The sequence below is a fragment of the Meles meles genome, chromosome 6 (assembly GCF_922984935.1).
Source record: "Meles meles chromosome 6, mMelMel3.1 paternal haplotype, whole genome shotgun sequence".
Classification (NCBI taxonomy): Eukaryota; Metazoa; Chordata; class Mammalia; order Carnivora; family Mustelidae; genus Meles; species Meles meles.
In genome coordinates this window covers 102,687,843-102,709,620 of record NC_060071.1, presented here as the reverse complement: position 1 = coordinate 102,709,620, position 21,778 = coordinate 102,687,843, and the positions used below count along the sequence as shown (strand labels likewise).

At 40.5% G+C, this 21,778-nt stretch overlaps 2 protein-coding genes across 4 annotated transcripts in view; both read left to right on the top strand.

Moving 5' to 3' along the window:
- L2HGDH (L-2-hydroxyglutarate dehydrogenase) overlaps nt 1–15,371 on the top strand; it is a 44,252-nt gene extending 28,881 nt beyond the window's left edge. The window contains exons 7-10 of the mRNA XM_046010274.1: nt 728–895; nt 1,835–1,992; nt 3,250–3,381; nt 13,311–15,371. Of these exons, the coding sequence (XP_045866230.1) occupies nt 728–895; nt 1,835–1,992; nt 3,250–3,381; nt 13,311–13,506 (654 nt within the window). The 3' untranslated portion in view covers nt 13,507–15,371. The remainder of the gene's footprint in view (nt 1–727; nt 896–1,834; nt 1,993–3,249; nt 3,382–13,310) is intronic.
- A 3,497-nt stretch (nt 15,372–18,868) lies between these two features.
- The window catches only part of SOS2 (SOS Ras/Rho guanine nucleotide exchange factor 2), a 76,190-nt gene continuing 73,280 nt past the window's right edge, over nt 18,869–21,778 (top strand). For 2 of the 3 annotated variants that reach the window (XM_046009045.1, XM_046009044.1), the window contains exon 1: nt 18,869–19,582. In XM_046009045.1, the coding sequence (XP_045865001.1) occupies nt 19,496–19,582 (87 nt within the window). In that variant the 5' untranslated portion in view covers nt 18,869–19,495. The remainder of the gene's footprint in view (nt 19,583–21,778) is intronic. The other variant, XM_046009046.1, reaches the window with a different exon arrangement.

Sequence of the window (21,778 nt, the reverse complement as noted above, 5' to 3'; positions counted from 1 at the left end):
AGGTGGGAATTAAAATGTGGTAGGGAATTGGCGTTAAATGAAATCACTTAAGAAATAGGGTGGCAAATTGGCTAATGCTGGCAGGGTAGAGCAAAAAATATGCAGATGATCACAAAATAAAATTTGTGGGAACTTCTAATAGCCTAAGGTTAGTAATCTCCTTAACTATAGTGTGTGTTCTCAGTAAATGTGAATTGAAAGGATGAGATTTCAAAACTAGCCTCAATTTACAAAGTATGTATTTGATCAGGAAGGAGAAATTCGTTGGTGGGTTGGAATTGAGCAAGATTATTGAGTGCGAAGCAATATGAGAGTAAGAGGATAGTTACTCATAGATAAGATGAGAAATCTGAAATACAGACAAGGCCATATTGGTGGGAGCCATCCATTTAAATGAAGTTTGCTTCTTTTTACAACAAATAGTTAAGTTTCATGGTAGATCTTAGTAAAATAGGGATGTGTGTTTGTCTAACTTAAGTATCCTCACAAGCTCAATGATTTGACCTCTAAATAAAAAATTCAAGGTGATATTGCTAGTACCATAGGTTTCTAGCTGCTGTCTAAATGCTGAAGAACTTATGTTGCTGATACTTGTACTTAATTCCCTCTTTTAAAAGAAATAAAAAGAAAGAAGTCCATTTTTATACCCTATCTTTCCTATCATCTCTTTCCCCCCCTTGACTTACTCTCCTCTCTACTTCCTACTCTTTATTTTCTTTTGCACTAGGGAGAGGAAGTTCAGTGTCAGTATGTTGTGACATGTGCAGGACTTTACTCGGACCGTATTTCAGAGTTGAGTGGCTGTAATCCTGATCCTCAAATTGTACCATTCCGGGGAGATTACCTGCTCTTGAAGCCAGAAAAATGCTATCTTGTAAAAGGAAATATTTATCCGGTAGGTAATGATGCTTCTGCCTCCTCACCCTTCTCCAGATGGTTATGGGCAAAAAGGGAATGAAACAAAAACTTTTACTTGGGTCAGAAGCTAAGGGTTGTCTTGAAGTGCTTCTTGGAAAAGCATTTCACCTATTTCTCTTGTCATTAAATCCCTAAATCTTTATTCTGAAATCATGGTTATAAAATTGTAATTAAGTGCCTACAAGTGCATGTCTGGAAAGCAGAGTGTACCATGGGAGAGACTACTAAGAAAGAACCCAATTCTTCCCCCTCTATGGTGGAAGGAGCACTCATAAGAAAACTTTCCCTTACAGCATGCCCAGATACCCAGCTGTCTTTCTCAATTCAGTATTGATAGGTGCAGAAAAGGGGATGTGGCTACTCTGTAGTTTCATGGTATAGCCAGAGCCATTTACATGAAGAATTCACTCTTCTCTCTGAAACTACTAAGTTGAACCAGATGAAATTGCTGCTATTGAGCTAATTTAATGTTTTTTGATGGTGCCAAAACATACATTTCATCTGCTTCAATCTAATGCATTTCCACTTTCTAAAAGCCTGTACTATAAATGAGTGTTTTTTTTTACTGGTAGCTCTGATTTTACTTGCCAGCCACATAGATTGTGGTTGAGGGGCTGGGGAGCAGGGAATAACCTGAACTAGGACAGTTCTCTCTCTCTCTTTTTTTAATCCAGAAAGAGGAACACATGGGACAGTGTATATTGATGTCAATAGCATCACTGTTTCCTTTGTGGCATTTCTAGACAGAAGCATGTAAATATAGGAAGGAATATCTGAGTAACAGATCAAAAGTAATGCAACTAAAATACATCAGAAGAAAGTGTTTTATATTATCAGTGTTTTGTATTATACAGTGCTTGCATGTATAATAGAATGTAATGTGAAATGATAATTCTTTGACATATTAAATCCATAGGTCCCAGATAGCCGGTTTCCTTTCCTAGGAGTTCACTTCACACCTAGGATGGACGGCAGTATTTGGCTAGGGCCCAATGCGGTTCTTGCCTTTAAACGAGAAGGCTATAAACCCTTTGACTTCAGTGCCAGAGATGTTATGGATGTAATTATCAAGAGGTAACTTTATTTACATGGCAAAAAAAGATTTTATATGCTTATATTTTTAATGTGGGAAATTTTATCTTTCTTGATATAATTCTCATATTTGTGATTGGTATATTTATTTTTTGATTAATCCAGATTAAGAGCTTTGTGGAATAAACATAAAGTTTTAACTACTTCATGACAATTCTGGGGCACCTGGGTGGCTCAAATGGTTAAGCATCCCATGATCTCAGGGACCTGGGATCGAGCCTTGTCAGGTTCCCTGCTCAGGGATGAGCCTGCTTCTTCCTTTCCCTCTGCCATTCCCTCCTCTTGTGCTCTCTGGCTCTTGCTCTGTCTGTCAAATAAATAAGATCTTTAAAAAAAGAGAAACAGAAAGAAAAAAGAAAATTCTCATGAGCCAGGGTAGTGTCTTGGTCAGAAAGAACAAGACCAAGAGACAAACACATATCTGACAATCCAAATCTTGTTTGGCTAATCTTCTAGTTGAGTTTGAAAAAAAAAGTTTCTTTCAAAATCAGTAGGTTGCTTACTTTGATAAGATCATTTCAAGTCAGTCACCATTATTTTGAGAACCACTGGAGAAAATGCTGATAACCAAAGTTGTTTCCTTTCGTGGAAAACTAACAATAAATTGTGTTGACCTAGATGGCAGATTCTTTATTATTGTAAGAAATAACTCAGTGAGGTATTTTGTTTGGTCCTTTTAACAGTGTTGCACTCTAGAGGTTTTCACATCAAAATCATTAGTAAGCTTGTTAAGCTATACTTGAGTTTCACCCTTCACTGATTCTGAAATATAAGTTTTAGGATGGGGCTTCCTAGTATGTGTGCTTATGAAAACACATGTATGTACACACAGGCTCTGTAGAGTCTTGCTTGAGGATCTGGAGTATCTTACCTCTGGCTGACTAAAGAAAAGTAGGTACTCCATTTGCTTTATGACTCTGACTTAAAGATCTGTTAATGCCTTTTAGGTGTGATTTTAAAAGCATGTAACATTTGCATTAGAAAACCTTGATGTTAGCAGATTTTATAGAATTCCAGTTTGAAACCATTCCTAGGAATTTAAGTTTGGAAGGTATTCCTTTGATGAAGTTTCCTTCTTATATTGACCAAAAGTTGATTTACTGTTAATACATGGGTGTTTTTTTTTTCTGATTTTGCCTATATTTTTGTGATGCCACCTCCCCAAATCTCATAGTTGTAAAGATGTTTCGTAATAATAAAGAATTCCTTTCTCTCATAAAATTTTTTTTTTTCTTTCAGTGGCTTGATTAAATTGGTGTTCCAGAATTTTTCCTATGGAGTTAATGAAATGTATAAAGCCTGTTTTCTCAGTGCAACAGTGAAGCACCTTCAAAAGTTTATCCCTGAGATTACTACCAGTGATATACTGAGGTAAGGAAAAGCTGTGAGGATTGCAAATGTGGTCATGACCTATGTGACCTTGGGAGGTGGTTCTGACTTGGTGATTCATAAGCACACTTGCAGAGTCTGCGTGCCCACTGAATCTTCGTGTGCCCTCTTTTCCAGCAAGCTGTTGAGTTGTTACAGTGCAGGCATCTGGCCTTGCTGCATCCTGGCCCTTAGTGCCTGAGCTACATGCATTTACAGTTTTCTGACCACCTTACAGCATTATACTGAACTGTCCACCGCAGCTCTATTGTGATGCCACCTTCACCTTCGTGTCTAGCTGTCTCTCATGATAAAAACATCTTGCCTGAAATTTTTTAATCTCCCTGGCTACTTACTCTTGTCATTGCAAAGCCTTTTGGTTTTAATTCTGTATAAGATCACTGATCACGGGGCACCTGGGTGGCTCAGTGGGTTAAAGCCTCTGCTTTCGGCTCGGGTCATGATCCCAGCATCCTGGGATCGAGCCCCACGTCGGGCTCTCTGCTCCGTGGAGAGCTTGCTTCCTCCTCTCTCTCTGCCTGCCTCTCTGCTAGTTGTGATTTCTCTCTGTTGAATAAATAAAATATAAAAAAAAAATTAAAAAAAAAAAAGATCACTGATCACCTTCTTAACTAGGTAAGAAACACAGAAAACATTATATTTTGATTGCTTTTTACAACCTTTTAGACATACTTCTATACGTGACGTCTTCCTTTCTCCCTCTTTTGTTCTTTCTTGGATCCTGCTCCACTCAGGAATTGTAGTTGCAGGCCAGAAGTGGGAAGTAGTGTGGTAACCGCCAGTCTGAGTCCTAGTGCTGCAGGGGTGTGTGGCCAAGGAAGAATAACTCAAGAAGTAAGGATCACTTTTTTTCTCAAGGATAAAAGGCTTTCTGGACTTAAGCTGTACATTGTCCTAAATACCACCCAAGCGTATTTTCTTTTTCTGTTTGGTGATATTTTAGGGTGTTCACCATTTTCCCTGACCAAGCTATTGTTAGGCCTAATCAGCAATGTACTTTGAAGTACTCTCCATCCGTGAATCCATCCCTCCATGAATCTCTAGGGCACTGAGTGTCTGTCTTCTCAGTAACAGCTGCTGAACTTGCCTGGAAAGAGAGGAGTAACCGTGTCAGCTGTCTCTCCTAGGGGAGCTGAGCGTCATGGTCTAAATCTGACTTCTAAGGTATCATTCTCAGACCAGCCTCTTTGAATCCTTAGAAGAACTATTAAAACCCAGCTAATGTTTTTACTCTTCTCTCTCTCACTTCTTCTACTCACCTCCTAAAATTGAAGGGATAAAAATATCTAGGCTTCCTTTTCTTTCACGCACCCATAAATAAAGGCTTATGTGTCTTCAGTGGTCTGCTTTAGCAATCTTCTTCTGTTTTATATCTGAAAATAGAGTGGTCGAATCTGGTATCTTTTACTGCCATTAATATTCCTTAAAAAGCACAATAGGTGGGGGTATCTGGGTGGCTCAATTGGTTAAACATCTGCCTTCAGCTCAGGTCACGATCACAGGGTCCTGGGATCGAGTCCTGTATTGTGCTTCCTGTTCAGCAGTGAGTCTGCTTCTCCCTCTGCCCCTCCTCCGACTCATTTTCTTAATCTCTCTCTCTGTCTCTCAAATAAATAAATAAAATTAAAAAACAAAAACAAAAAGGCCCACAATAGGTGGATGTAGTGAATTCTGTATACGAGCAGTTGCAGTGAATTCACTACCCATATTCTATTACCACCCTTTCATAGACGCCTGGGGAAAACTCTTTAGACCAGTGGATTTTATGTTGTAGAATTGGGTTTTGGTGAGTATTCCTATATATGGATGTAAGAATGTGAATTTCATTTTCCAGATTCATTAGCATGTAGTAGAAAAGGACACACAGCTCTGTAGACAGGTACATTTAGGGACAAATTCAACCTAATCAGAGGATTTCTGTTTGGAGACAGAGAAGCTGGACACATTCAGCGATTCCATACACTCCTTCCCTTGATTCCTGTAGCTGTTAAAAGAAGGAAGTTATCAGTAGCAAAAAGGAATTTATAGAAATTATGTTTGAGGGGCTCCTGAGTGGCTCAGTGGGTTAAAGCCTCTGCCTTCGGCTCGGGTCATGATCCCAGGGTTCTGGGATCGAGCCCCGCATCAGGCTCTCTGCTCAGCGGGGAGCCTGCTTCCTCCTCTCTCTCTCTGCCTGCCTCTATGCCTACTTGTAATTTCTGTCTTTCAAATAAATAAATAAAATCTTAAAAAAAAAGAAAATATGTTTGATATCATTTATATCAGTTTGAACAATACCAAATATAGTTTATGGATTATATATATTATGTGAAAATAGTAACAAGCATGGAAGTAATAAGCATCTAATTCGAGAGAATGGTTCCCTCTGGGGAGAGAAGGGGGTGGGATCAGAGTTCCATAGGTGGCTTCTGTCATATCTATGAGCTTTATTTCTTAAGCTGTTTGGTAAAAAAGAAAAAAGAGGAAGAAAGAAAAAAAATAGGTGTTTATTATGTTATTCTCTGTACCTTGTTATATGCCTGCAATATTAAATAATAATAATAAAATAAGATCAGTTGACTTTCCCACATTTTGAAGCTCAAGTCCTGCCTGTCTTGCAGCTCAATGTAGTAAAACCATAAGTGCTCTGTCATTAATTTTGAGGCAGAAGCATATTAAGCAGTTTTAGATAGTCAAAAGAACTGAAGCTACACTTTTAGTAGGATATTTAGGTTAAGAGAGTATCCTTAAATTGCCACTGAAGGGCATCCAGCTTGACTTCCTACTGCTTAGCCAGAATGTTTGGGGCAATAATTTACTGGTGAACATTGGATTAGAATGTAAAGTTATAATCTGTCAAATACATGTAGTAGGTATATAAATTTCTACTTTTAAAAAAAATTTTATTTGAGAGCGAGACAGAGAGAGAGCAAAAGCAGGGGGTGGAGGCAGAGGGCGAGGGAGAAATAGGCTCCCTGCCAAACAGGGATCCCAGCACCCTGAGACCATGACCTGAGCCAAAGACAGACACTTAACCGAATGAGCCACCCAGGCTCCCCTAGGTATATAAATTTCTCATTGTTAAGTGATGATTTCTCAGGTTCTTAATTTTAGCTCTGAAGTCCTTTCATTTTTTCTGTGATTAATTTTGACATGGTAATCTAACAGTTAACTAACAGTATCTGTTAGTACTTTAAGAGTGGAAAAGATGAAGACAAATATGCCAGGATCCCCTCTTTTTCCTACATTTCATTTAAAAAAAAATGAACTATTTGGGGAATTTTAGAGTAAATTTTCAGGCAGGGTGTTTTCATGGTGAGTGATAGTTAAAGACTATATATGTCATTGTGAAAGGCAAAGGTGAAAGCCAAACTTTCCTACAATTAAGGTGATCTAGATCAAGGCTTCCCAATCTTGGCACTATTGAAATTTTGGTCCAAATAGTTCTTTGTTGTGGGAGACTGTCCAGTTCATTATGGAATGTTTAGCAGTGTCTCTGGACTTTACCTACTAAATGCCAGCACTAGTTACAACCAAAAATGTCTCCAGACATTGCCAAACGTCCTCTAGGGGGCAAAATCTCCCTTGGTTGAGAACAACTAGTCTAGAGAATTTGGCAACCCTCACACTGCAAAATACTCAAGAGTCCAGAGAAAATATAAAAATCCCTTGAAATACATGTGGCTGCGAAAGCCAGAAAAATCAGGTTAAATAGCATAGAAAAATATGGCAGAAATCAAACCATCAGTGATTACAATAAATGTAAGTATACTTAGTAGTTAAGACAGAAATTGTCATGTTGGATTAAAAAAATTCATCTATGTACTAGGCAGATTGCTTATTAGAAGAAAGATTTGTAGGGACACCAGGGTGGCTCAACTGACTGAGTGTCCAGCTCTTGGTTTCGGATCAGGTCATGATCTCAGGAAGTCTCTTTTTTTTTAAAAGATTTATTTGTCAGAGAGAGAGAGCTCAAGCAGGAGGAGCAGCAGGCAGAGGGAGAAGCAGGCTCCCCACTGAGCAAGGACCCAGATGAGGGTTAATTCCCAGACCCTAGGATCATGACCTGAGCCAAAGGCAGATATTTAACCAACTGAGCCACCCAAGTGTCCCAATAAATAAAATCTTAGAAAGGAAAAAAAAAAAAAGAAGAAAGATGAGTACTAGTCATTTTAGATAAAATACACTTTAAGGCAAAAATTATTAGCGATAAAGAAGGTCACTATAAACTTGTTGCGTATAATAACAGAGATATGAAATAGAACAAAAGTGGACATAACTGCAAGCAGAAATCAACCAATCCACAGTTGTGGTGATTTTAAGACCCGTCTGTTGGTAGAAGATAGATCAAGCAGGTAAAACATTAGAAGATTTGAATAACACAATTAAAATACTTGATTGAATATGTGCAGGACTCCACAATTCCCATTACAGAATGCTTGTGTTATTCAAGCCCTCAGAAAATATATACAAAGGCTCAGAAAGTTCTAATCCCCAAGTCAAGTTGTCAACAAAATTCAAAAACTGGGCATAGAAAAACCATGTTTTCCTGTCAGTCCGTTTAGGGTGAGTATTAGTAACAAAAATATCTGTCCTTCATGTTTGGAAACTAAGGTGGAGTAGTTTACTTTCCCCATACAATATGCTCATGTGAACTTCTATTTTTAGATTAACAGTAGATCCCATGGTGAGTTTTATAAAATACTTAATTGTCCTGTTTGGAACTGGTCAAAGATGTCAATTGTAGCCTTTCATAGCTCTTTTCCAGCTCACAGGATAATGCCTGCCACAGAACAGTAAAGCAATAAAGACAGCACTCTTCAGATGAAGGAATGCCTTTTGTTTCTAGACATATTTAAGGGTTTAGAGTTTACATTCCCATTAAATTTAGCTGTAAATATAGCAAAATACATGGCTACAGATAGCACTGAACTGGTCAATGTAGCTGAATTCACAAATATTAAATACGCTAGCTTGTTCTTTCAGCTACTAAAATAAAATTTTAAAGAATTAGAAGTTAAGGAGCACCTGGGTGGCTTAATCAGTTAAGTGTCCAACTTTTGATATCAGCTCAGGTCTTGATCTTAGGATCATGGGTTCTGGCCCCACATGGGGCTCCACACTGGGTATAGTGCCTACTTTTTTTTTTTTTTTTTTAATTAGAAGTTGGGGCGCCTGGGTGGCTCAGTCATTAAGTGTCTGCTTTCGGCTTAGGTCATGATCCCAGGGTCCTGGCATTGAGTCCCATGTCAGGCTCCCTGCTCAGCACGAAGGCTGCTTCTCCATTTCCCACTCCCCCTGCTTGTGTTCTCTATCTCGCTGTCTCTATCAAATAAATAAATAAATCTTTAAAAAAATTAGGAGTTAAAAAATAAAGTTTCTAGCCTTACTGAGTACTTAGTATGTACAAGGCACAAATCTAGACATGAGGATAAAGTAGGGGTGGTGTATAAGATGTTGGCCCTCAGGAAATTCATGGTTTATTTTACCTGAAATTTCAAGTTATAATGCTCATGTCAAGAGGAGGTGTTCTGTGGGGAATGCCTATTTGTAGTCATGCAAAGAAAAACCCTGAAGTTGCTTTAAGTGCTGAAGAGGCCACACAAAGAATTTTGTAGTTTAAACATTTCCTGTTAAATAGTTAACTTTAGTTTGAGCTCAAGAGAGATCCTTAGAAAAACAATATTGCATATTGTTTTTTACACTTTGGATTACACTTTGAACACTTGGGCTAGAGGGGACACTGAGAAGATAATTGGTGTTTGTAAGAGAAGTAAATTAAGTATAGACATATTTGTAATTGCAGTTCATCAGTATTATATTTGTTTAGAAGGGGAAGTCAAGGGAATGTACTAACTAAATCTCTGTAAGAGAGGAAAGTTTTATTTTGATCATTCAAAATCAATGACTAGTTCTGCCACTGTGTGTCCCCTATGTGTTGGCTTTCAGCCAGATAAAAGGAGCAGGACAAGAAACCTCCCAGGGATGCTCTTAAGAGCAACAGCAGCATTGTTCAGGAAAAAAGGAGAGAAGTGCTGCTTTGATGATCTGAGATAAGCTACAAGTACAGAATGTATAAAATGGAGCACATGCTGGCTGATTAACACAGTGTGTCAGCTGATCTATGTCCTTACCCAAAGAAATGTTAGCTTCAGTCTGGTTCTTTTTGTGTTCTAAGTGTAATATCTGATTCTTTCTTGGAAATCCTTACACCTCAAAAACCCCCTGCCCAGATTCCCTGCAGGCTTCCATAGGGCAGATTATCTATACTTATTATAGAACCTTACACCCTTGTTGTAGTTCTTATTTACCTCTCTACAAAGGAACAGTTATAGCGGTGTAACTTCAGGCAAGTTATTTAATCTGTGCTTCTTTGCTGTTAAATATAAATGTTATCAGCCTTTTTTTTTTTTTTTTTTTAAATTTATTTGACAGAAAGAAACCACAACTAGGCAGAGAGGCAGGCAGAGAGAGAGGAGGAAGCAGGCTCCCCGCGGAGCAGAGAGCCTGATGCGGGCTCGATCCCAGGACCCCGAGACCATGACCCGAGCCGAAGGCAGAGGCTTTAACCCACTGAGCCACCTGGGCGCCCCTGTTATCAGCCTTTTATAGTTGTTGTGAGAATTAGCATTCCTAGCACAGAGAAAGCACTTAGTAAATAATAGTTATTAGTTATTATGATCATTATCTTAATATCATTAGAGGGCAGTGCTCTTATAGTGTTCTTTCTGTCTTCCTAAGTACTTATCTTCGTTGGCCCGGAATCCCAAATGTTTAATATTTTTGCCTGATTTCTTGAGTATTCATGGTGTGTTTGAGACAGCTATTTTCTTTCTTTCTTTCTTTCTTTTTAATTATTATTTTAAGTAAGCTCTATGCCCAACATGGGGCTTGAACTCACAACCTCAGGATCAAGAGTTGCCTGCAGGGGCGCCTGGGTGGCTCAGTGGGTTAAAGCCTCTGCCTTCGGCTCAGGTCCTGGGATCAAGCCCCGCATCGGGCTCTCTGCTCAGCGGGGAGCCTGCTTCCTTCTCTGTCTCTGCCTGCCTCTCTGCCTACTTGTGATCTCTGTCTGTCAAATAAATAAAATCTTAAAAAAAAAAAAAAAAAAGAGTTGCCTGCTTTTCCAACTTAGCCAGCCAGGCACCCTCTAAGACAGCTGTTTTCAAACTCCATTTTCTGAACAGTTCCAAGGGAGGTAATTTTTTTTTGTTTGTTTCTAGGTTAAGCAGGATTTATTTTCGTTTGTGAGAGAACCCTCTTACAACAGCTTTATTCAATTCTCCTAAAAATGGTGGCATTCTTTTAATCTATTCTTTTAGAAGCAACCATTATATAAGTAGAATAGTGGATTCAACCTCAAAATGTGGGCCCTGGTTAGCTTTATTATTCTGCCTGTGATCATGATAAAAGATTAGGATGTTCTTCACATTTCCAAGCAAAATCCCATTTAAAAAGCTTGTTCTTACCAGACCTCTAAAAACAGCCATTTGAGACTAAACCAGCAGAGCATTACATCACTCCAGTGAAGTGTAGGTTTCATTACATGTACCAACAAACGACATGGCTAGCTTCTGCATTCCACTTTTACAGAATTTATTTTATACCTCTTATGCCAAATAGCATTTTAAACACTGGCATATAAAGCAGTTTATCTAATAAGATAAAGCAAAGACAAAAGTCTTTATCAGAAACAAAATACACCATCACTTAATAGTCTTCAAACATTATTGCACTTCAACTTTCATAATTTTGCCAGTGCATTCATGGAACAATCTGCAGACAACTCATTTTAACAGACAAAGAACACTTTAAGGGACATGACTGCCCTAACTGTTTATTAGGTAAGAATTTTACAGATATTATTAGCAGTAATGGAGCTGGAGAGTATCACGTCTTTTCCATTCCGCACAGCAAGACTCTCTAATAGTGTGCTGGAACTTGTGACCCTTTCTAAGGCCACAGCTCTTGGCTCTGGTGGCCTGCAAATATCAGCCCTCACCTCTCCCTGTGCTTGTGGTGTGGTGATCCACTGGGTGTCAGAATTTCTTCTGATAGCTTTATGGAGTGGATCAATGAGGATAACCTCAGAGAATTTGTACATGGAATCTTCAGCAACCCAGTAAGAATTCAGGACTCATAAAGCCCCACAGTGGTGTCTAGCTTGCTCATCTGTAACAGACTGAAGGCCTCAGGCAAACTGCAGCCAGTTAATTCCATGATGGGCAGGCTTGCCTTAGGTCTTACCCTTAGGAACTGGGCGTTCGTGGCCACTGCGTTGCACACGAATCCAATATATGACACAACCTTGCTCAGTCTTGTATAAGGGAGGTACTTTTGGATTCACAAATATTTTATTCAGATTTCATCTGTCAGTTTTAACTATTTTTTTAAATTTTTTCTTTCTTTCTTTTTTTTTTTTTTTTTTTAAAGATTTTATTTATTTATTTGACAGAGAGAGAGATCACAAGTAGACAGACAGGCAGGCAGAGAGAGAGGAGGAAGCAGGCTCCCTGCGGAGCAGAGAGCCCGATGTGGGGCTCGATCCCAGGACCCTGAGATCATGACCTGAGCCGAAGGCAGCGGCTTAATCCACTGAGCCACCCAGGCGCCCCTTTTATTTATTTCTTATATTTTTATAAACATATAATGTATTTTTATCCCCAGGGGTACAGGTCTGTGAATTGCCAGGTTTACACACTTCACAACACTCACCATAGCACATACCCTCCCCAATGTCGATAACCCCCCTCCCCCTCTCCCAATCCCCCCTTCCCGCAGCAACAGTTTTAACTATCTTTAAAAAAAAAAAACTAATTTAGGAACTCAAGTGTTACAAAGCAAAACTTTCAGTTGTAAGGGCTCTTACCATATTAACATGCTGCCAAGTTAATTCATTTTTTGCTTTTCCTATCATCTCATTTTTTAAAAAAGATTATTTATTTATTTATTTGACAGACAGAAATCACAAGTAGGCAGAGAGGCAGGGGAGGTTTGGGGGGAAGCAGGCTCGCCACTGAGCAGAGGGCCGGACATGGAGCTCCATCCCAGGACCCTGGGGCCGTGACCTGAGCCAAAGGCAGAGGCTTCAACCCACTGAGCCACCCAGGCGCCCCATCCTATCATCTCATTTAATTGAAGGCTATTTCTGATAGGGAAGGCTAAACTGTTGAAAATAAAAACAAACTACAAAAAACAACTTGCTGGCATTTACAGATACTGCTCTCCATCAATTTTAATTTACAATCAAAACAAAATGCAGGGTGCCTGGGTGGCTCAGTGGGTTAAGCCTCTGCCTTCAGCTCAGGTCATGATCTCAGGGTCCTAGGATGGAGCCCTGCATCTGGCTCTCTGCTCAGCAGGGAGCCTGCTTTCCCACCTCTTTCTGCCTGCCTCTCTGCCTACTTGTGATCTCTCTGTCAAATAAATAAATAAAATCTTTAAAAAAATGCAGAAATAAATCAAATTCTGTAGTGGATATTTAGGAATGCAACTGACATACATAACTCCTATTTTTATTGTTTTATATTAGAAGAGACTTATTTATTCCCATTGACTGATTTTATAATAAATTCATCTTACAAATCCAAATTAATTCATCAGTTCTAATTGTGGATTTATCTGCTCTAATTGTGGATTTACCTGCTACTTTGGCAAAAAACAAATATTTATAAGTAAATATTTGTGTATTCTTTGGTAAGCATTTATTGACACTGTTACGTGACAGGCATGTAACATGTAACGTGCTCCAGGCTAAGGATATATTTGACAGGCTACAAACTGATAGCCTTTGGCTAAACACAAACCTATTGGGTTTCTGCGTAATTGTGCATTTAGAAGAATAAAGACTTTATTGATTTAAGAATACTTTGAAACCACTGTTTTGTAAAGTGTCCTATCTCTTCAGTTGACTACCACTCTTGCTTTTGCAGAGGTCCAGCTGGAGTAAGAGCCCAAGCCCTGGATAGAGAAGGAAATCTGGTAGAAGATTTTGTATTTGATGGAGGAATTGGGGATATTGGAAATCGCATTCTTCATGTGAGAAATGCACCTTCCCCTGCAGCTACTTCTTCTCTTGCAATTTCTGGAATGATTGCAGATGAAGTGCAACAAAGATTTAAATTGTAAATAATGTAAGGAGCTAGGTATGCATTTTAATTTCCATATTCAGCAACAAGAATATACTAATTGCATCCTTTAAGGAAAATGATTTGAAAATCTCCTTTTAGGTATCCTAACAACTGAATTGTTAGAATGCTGTAACATAGAAATAATAATTTTTTAAAGTCCATCCTCTTTCACTTTGTGAATAAAGAAGCAAGGTACAGTTGTATCTGTCCTGAATCCCTTTGTTATTGACCTGTCCTCACCAATCATGATCTAGAGATTTGGCTTTCTAGAATTTCTGGGAATGATGTCACAAAAAATTGATTATTCCCTTAACTTTTTGGTTTTATGATTTCTAAGCTTTTCATTCTCTGCTAAATAAGAAAATATAGTATATTGTAGGTTGCAAACCTCCTTTTAATTTTGAAGAGTCATAGGAAAGCTCACATTATTTGGAGCAACAGTATTTGTATTTGGGATTTTAAAATTCTTGATTTAAAGAAAATATATGAAATTTCACATTTTTAAGTAGTTTGAATAAGATTCTATCTAGCTATAATATTTGTAAGAAATAACTTTGCAAAAGAAACGTAAAGTCTTTATTATTTCCAGTCTTTTAATAACTTAGTGTGGGATTACCACTAAATCCAAACAGCAGTACACTATGAGTGGATCTTGCTGACTCTTTATAGTCTTTTGTGGTTGAGAAAAAAGAACTTAGGATTTAGAACTGATAGGTTTTTATGAGAGCAGTTTTAGGATCCTAACACTGATATACAGAACTCTGTAATTTTAAAAATTATTTACCTCTATATCTCTGGTTTCAGTCATACTAAGTTTCTCAAACACTGGCCAAGATCACTAATTATTCATGCCTACTTGGTTTTCAGGGATCCTGTGAACTTTTTTGAGGCTATCTCTTCATTTGGGGGAAATAACCTAACTTTGAGGCATTCACTTTTGTAAACCGCAAAAGTGCCTTACATTCTTGTGTACTTCATGAGTATTTCAAATTATTGGCCCAGTGTCGGTACTGTATATTGTATATATGTGTGTGGTGTCTGTTGAAATGATTCTTGCAGTTCAGAAAGTTGGAAAATAGAAATATAAATGAATTTATGGCCACCTATCGATTGGGAAAACTTTTATTACAGAACCATCATGTAGGTGAGACATTTTCATTCATTCCCTCATATATATGCTCTCTCAGGATTAATCTTCCACTCTTCTTTCTTTCCTCTTATCTTTCCAAATCTATGTGATAGATAAGTAAGGATGTGCATTTTGACTGATAGGAAAAACTTCTGTTTTCTTCCTTTTCACTTCAAGCCTCAGTGATTACATTGTTTGAGCTACCTCAACCATTAATTTGAAAGGCTGTATCACCAGCTCATGTTCAAGAAGTAGCACATCCCAGGTATAGACAAGGCAATTATTTGACAGTTGGGATGAGAGTTTTGAAAGCATTCAGAAACCACTCACAGAAAAAACCAGCTCTAATGGTTCTTCATAACAACTGATTCCTCCAAGAAATGTGACACACAGAATATTTTTCTGTTCCATTACAAGACTATTAAGAGATGGAAAATTTTACAATTCTCTATTTCATAAACAGTGAGATTGCAAATACTAAGCTGTGAAAAACTGAAGTTACAAAAATAACTATCCTAATGAAAGCAACCCCTATTCCATTTGGGTCTTTATTATACCCCCAAAAAATACAAGTGAAAAAATTATTGAAAGTGAATGTTTAGGTAATTATGTTTGTAAAACATTTTATATTTATATTAATTGGGTTTGTTGTGTAATACTGATATGCTATTTAAAAGTTTTGTGTACTTCTGAAAGAAGAAGAATGTAAATTAATATTAAAATATTTTAATGAGCCTTAGTGTTGTGAAGGTAATTTTTAGTTTCATAAAAACTCTGATTCAAGTAAATGTTTGGTGTGTGAAACATGAACTATCATAGCTCTAAGTAGCAGCCAATCTTAAAAAAATGAAAAAACTATATTCGTGTATAATACAAAAATGAGGTTTATATTTTAGGTAAAAAGTAGAGCACTTCCCCACTTACGAAAATGGCTTTCCATTTGGTAATGGTGGCAATATGTGGCTGACCTCAGTGTCCTCTTCGTACCCCAGAGCACCAAGGAACATTGTTTCCGTTCCATAGCAGAATATGTATGTAACATATAAACACACAATGCTTTGCAGGAGGTGAGGGGGCAATAAATCAAATTGGAGTTTCATAAATAATTATTTTCTCTTAGGAAGACAATCTGGTCTGTTCTCTCTTATGGGGTTGAGTTTCTGGGCATAAGCTTCCCATAAGGGTTATAGGGCAAATGATCTGTCTGAGAGCCTGCTCTAACTTCTTTTCAGCAGGTGGACTGTAACAGGACCAGAGTTAGCTACAACAACAAACCATGAAAGTGAGTGACAATGACATATATTGTTTCCTGTGGCATTGCTTTGGTTTGCTTCTGACTGGCAGCACTTGTAGCTTTAAATAAATTAAGGAAGTAGGAGAGAGTAAATGGGAGAAATGTTGAGTAAGTCCTTCTTGAAAATGCCTTTCAGTGGGAGAATATTAGTGGCACATTATCCTGCCTTTGAAAATTTGAGATGTGCTTAGATTATTCAAGTTATCTCCCCAAAGCCATTCTAAGTTCTAAAAAGATAAAATTACTATTTATCAAATAATTAATATAGCATATTCATTTTAACTCAGATTTATGATCGAGTATTGTATGTGTTTAATACTTCCTTTTTTTTATTTAAAAGATTTTATTTATTTGAGAGAGAGAGCAGGGGGAGAGGCAGAGGGAAAGGGAAAAACAGGCTCCCTGCTGAGCAGAGAGCTCCCTGCTGGTGGAGCTTGATCCCAGGACCCTGGGAATATGACCTGAGCCAGAGGCAGAGCTTAACCCACTGAGCCACCCATGCACCCCCAATACTTATATTTTTTAAAAAAGATTTTAAGTAATCTCTACACCAACGTGGGACTCAAACTCACAAGCTTGAGATCAAGAGTCTCAGCCTCTACTGATGGCCAGCCAGGCACCTCCAATATGTCCATTTTTTTTTTTTTTAACACTTCAAGCAAGTGTTTATAACGGGGTTGGAAATTTTTTTTTTTTAATATTTTATTTATTTGACACAGAAAGAGAGAGAGATCACAAGTAGAGCAGCAGACAGAGAGAGAGGGGGAAGCAGGCTCCCTGCAGAGCAGAGAGCCTGATGTGGGGCTCGATCCCAGGACCCTGAAATCATGACCTGAGCCGAAGGCAGCAGCTTAACCCACTGAGCCACCCAGGTGCCCCCGGGGTTGGAAATTTTTAAAAAAGATTTATTTGACAGAGAAGGAGAGCATAAGCAAGGGGAGCAACAGGCAAGGGAGAGGGAGAAGGTGAAGCAGGCTCCCTCCTCAGCAAGGAGCCCCAAGTGGGTCTCAATCCCAGGACTCTGGGATCATGACCTAAGCAAAAGGCAGACACCTAACTGACTGAGCCACCCAGGTGTCCCCATGTTCAATATATTTAAGAGACATTTACATTTCCTTTTCTGTGAACTGTTTTCTCATATATTTTATCCTTTTCCCCCCTCAAGTTTTGGTCTTACTAATTTGTAGGAACTATTTATTTGTTTGTTTGTTTATTTATTTATTTATTTGAAGTAGGCCCCATATGGAACCTACACAAGGCTTGAACTCATGACCTGAGATTGAGATCTGAGCTGAGATCAAGAGTCAGATGCTTAACTTTCTGAGTGACCCAGGTGCCCCTGTAGGAACCCTTTTAGCTATTAAGAAAATCAACTATTTAGAAATGAGTTGCAAATATTTTTTTCTGTTTGTCACCTGCCTCTTGACTTACCTTGTGATTTTTTTTCCATTCATTTTTAAAAATGGGTTTTTCAGTCTTCTACATTTTATTTCATAGTAGAAAGGTCTTTCGTATTCTGAAGTTACAAATTATTTTATGGTTTTAATTTTTTACATTTAAGTCTTTGACACTTCTGCAATTTATCCTAGTATGGAGTGTGGGGTATGGATCCAACATTTTATTCTGGATGGCCCATTTGTCTCATTGGGATTTTTACAGGTGTCATTCTTGGATTATCCCCCACATGCACGTAGATCACATTTCTGTTTGCCTAGCTTAGACATCACAACTCAGAAGCCTGTAGATACTAGGCAGGTTACATAAAAGGGTGGAGAGTGCCAGGTAGGGAGTATAGCCAACTGGAAATGGGATGGCATACTTTTCTAAAGAGGGCAGCCACTACCCACTGCCTGCTGATTATTCCTTTGCAGGAATAATCAGGCAGCAGGGCCCAGTGTTGTGAGATTTTTGTCAAGAGAATGGAAATCCATTTTTATATAAAAATCTCTTTATTTTAAAATGTTAACAATTTTAAAATTTAAATATAGACCTAGATAAACAGAATGTGTCTTCAGGCCAGATTTGGCTCAGAGGTGGTTTCCAATATCCTTGGCCAAGAATGAAACTTCCACTAACAACTTCACTCTGTAATACAAGCACAGTCTAGCAGTTTGACAGCCTAGTAGTATACAGCTGGAGTCCCGGAAGAGAAGAGATAGTAAAGACAGTTTGTATAAACCGGTCTTTGCCATCACTGACTGAAAATTGGAGAAATGAAAGCATTTCGCTATCTTTTTATGCCAAGTACATGGGAATGTGGACGTATTGAAGAAATTCGTGATTCAGTGAATACTTGGGTTAGAAAAATGAGTTTTCCAGCCCTGTCATTCTGATTTTGCCAAATGACAAATTGGTGTGTGTTTTGGGAAAGGACAATTGTTGAGTTACTGATGAAAGGTACAGTCGTTTTTTCACCGTGCTCTTCCTTTCCCTTCCTTGCTGCTGGTGGCTGACCCCACTGTGTGCTGAGGGCCCGTCTCACATTCCTAACTCCTCAAAATATCACTTGATGAAATAGTTAACTACTTCCTATATACCCAACAGCCGTGGAGAGCACACGTCAAACATCGAGTCCGGCCGAATGTCCCCTTTCCTCCCCATCCTGAACTGCTTCTCATGACTGTAGTAGTGGGACTCAGAGTGGCACCGAATCAGGATCGTTTTGGGAAGGTCGAGTGAAGGAAGCGTTTGTGTAAAACACAGTCATTTGGGTGGTCTGTCTGGAACAGGCCCCCAGGAAGTCCCCAACTCAGTCCGACTCCCATCGCCGGCCCCCGCGCCTCTGCAACCCAGCGACCCGCCGGCGCCTCTGCCAAGCTCCGCGGCGCGCATGCTCCATGCGGGGCTTCTCCCGCGACCCAGGATAATGAGCGCCGGGCCCAGGGGGCGGGCCGAGCGGCGACTGCTGGAGCCGGGAGCTCGGCTGCGGCCTCGGGGTGCTGTGCGCGGCTGCTACGGGGGCGGTAGCAGTGGCCAACGCTCTGCGTGCCAGAGTGTGGCTTGCTTTCCCAACGCGCACGCCCGCTCGGTCCCCAGAGCCCTCCGGAGGTGACTCGGGCGGGCCGGGCGGCGTTGCCTGTTGGGAGGGCGGGGATGAGGCAATGAGGAGACGAGTTGCCGCCGCCGCTCTCCGCCAGCCGCGGCCGTAGCGGGAGTTGTGGCGAGGGCGAGGTCAGCCGTGCCCCGCGCGGGTTGCGAACCCAGACAAAGGAGGAGGAGCTCCCCAAGAAGCGGGCCAGCGCCGCCGGGACAGGAGGCCGCCGCCTCGGTCGCAGCTGGGGGGTCGCCCGGGCTCTCCGGCCGCCGCGCTTCCTTTGCCGACGCTGCGCGAGAGGCCGCCGGGGCCGAGGAAACCGCCCCCGGAGCCCCCGCCCACCCGCCGGCGCCGCCCCCGAGCCGCCTCGGCCGTAGCTGCGGCCCGGGCGGGAGGCGGCGGCGGCGGCGGCGGCGGTGGCGGCGGCGGCCGGCTAGGCGAGGCGGCCCGCGCCCTGCCTGTCAGGCCACCCGCCCGGCCCAGCTCAGTCCGCGGGCCGCCCCTGATGTGGAGGCGCTGCCACCGGGGCCATGCAGCAGGCGCCGCAGCCCTACGAGTTCTTCAGCGAAGAGAACAGTCCGAAATGGCGGGGACTGCTGGTCTCGGCCCTGCGGAAGGTCAGTGCTGGTGCCCGGGCGGCCGCGGGGGCCGAGGGAGGTGCCGGGAGGGCCGCGGAGCGTCGGCTGAGCCCGGCGGCTGGCGGCGGGAGGCGGGGGAGGGGGGCGAGGGAGGGTTGGGGGTTGCCCGGCTCCGGCCCCTGCGAGCTTCTAGCGGGGAACTGCACGTCCTCCCAGTGCTCGGGTCCTGCGGGCGAGCTCTTGCTCAGTGGCTGGCTGTGGGGGGTTCAGAATTGCCTGTTGCATCCCAAAGGAGGTTTTCTCAAGTTTTTGCCTGGCCCCGGAAGGAAGGTTTTGTTATGATCATAAAAATGGATTTCATGTTGCAGTCATTTCGTCAGGCAACTTCCGCCGTTGGCCAATTTGTTGTCCTCAGGCTGGATTAGGGCAAGAGAAAGTCTCGCTGGTGTTTACATAGTTTCTAAAACAAAAGTTCATTTCCAGTCCCGGTAATTACCTTTAATCAGGTTCTTTGGGGGTGTTCCCCTAGGCAGTTTGCTTGTCAAGGGTGTCCACTCACGAGGCGGTGCTTTTTTGTAACATGGTTGTGTTTCACGTGTGAAATGTCAGCGGGCCCTAATACTCCTTTTACAGTTCTTGAGGGAAATTTAAAGTGCTTCCCTCACTTCCTGCGAAAGGTGTCCTATCCGTTTACAAGAGATTTCGCCTGGAAAATTTGGTGTTTTTTCACTGGGTGCAGAGACCTTGGAATCATTTTAAGGGGGGGGGGGGGCAAAAAAGGTGCATCTCATAAAATAACCTGTCAAGTTTGGGTGTATAGCCTGGGTGCATCTTTCTTGTAAGTGATGTGATCTCCGTTTGTGAATTTAGATAATAATCATACTATCATTTTTATAATAAACCTTTTTGTAAGGTCAAGACAAATTTAAAGACTGCAGGATTAGCCATCGTGCCTGCTGAACATGGGCTTCCATTGCCATTGATGCAGGGGGTTAGTACTGTCTGCATTTTGTGCAAAATAACAATAAATTTTAAATAAAAAAATAAACAGTAATTTGAAAGACTGCACTTGGAAAATAAATCTTCAAATAACAGATTTCTGCAAATGAAGAGGTAGATTTTAAAGGTGAGAACATTTTCCTCATGCATTTGGAGTTTCAGATTTTCCATCGTTTCCATAATTCTTACAAGGAGATACTGCCTTCCTTGGGCCAAACCCCAAGTCATGTCTTTTTTGAGAACTTGGTGGTGGAGGTAACTAAGGGGCGGTTATCATTTCACTGGTATACGAGGTGTTGAAGTTAATTTACTTTACTTCCTTAGGCAGCCTGATTCTACAAGAAGGGGGAAAGAACTGCAAGTGTACTGAGTAGTGACAATGAACTCTGCCTGGAGTTAAAAAGTAAAGGGGGATATGCTCAGATAGTTATTGATTCTTTTGTGAGTAATTGCACTCAGCAGAAGGTGAGTGTAGTTATTAGGTAGGCATGTATTTCTGGCAGTGGGATGCAGGTATCTACCTACTGGTCCTTTCTGGTAGCAAATAGCATTTGAGTGTGTGTTGCATAATTTATTTCATAGGTAGCTTTGACCTTAATAATCCTGCATGAACAGAGACAGATTTACTTCTTCAGGTTAGGGTGGAAACAAAGCCAGAACAATATCCTAGTCCATTGCTTTGAGACTGTTAATTTGCCTTTATATGCTGTTCTTTTTACCTGGAATTCGAGTGTCTTATAGATCTGTACTGTCTTGTACCACAGTTCTCATAGATCCTTTGTTTATGGAATAAATACATCTAAGAAAATTTGGTCTTTTGCGGTGAACTCAATTCAAAAAAGCAATTTCCATTTAATTCATTAATTTACTGTTATTACAGAATTGAGATATATTCCTGTGGAATACATCTTTCATATTTTTGGAAAATTTTTGGTGTTAATAACTGGATTATGTCCAGTTTTGTGGTATTTGGGTATTTGTGGTATTGCAACATGCAGGTTTATGGTGCCGGCATGCCTTACTGCTCAGGAGGAGCTCAAGGTTCACTCTTCATTTGTAGGATGTGTTACATTCTGGTATGTACCTGCTAGCCATACCTTTGTACAATGAGAAATCCTGCCATTTCGAGGAAGGTTCTGTTTTTACTTAAGAACTTGGCTTGCTTCCTTCCTCTAGCTAACAGATAGTTACAGACTACTAGGATTAGTTGTAGTGGTAGTATTGGTCTACTAGGAT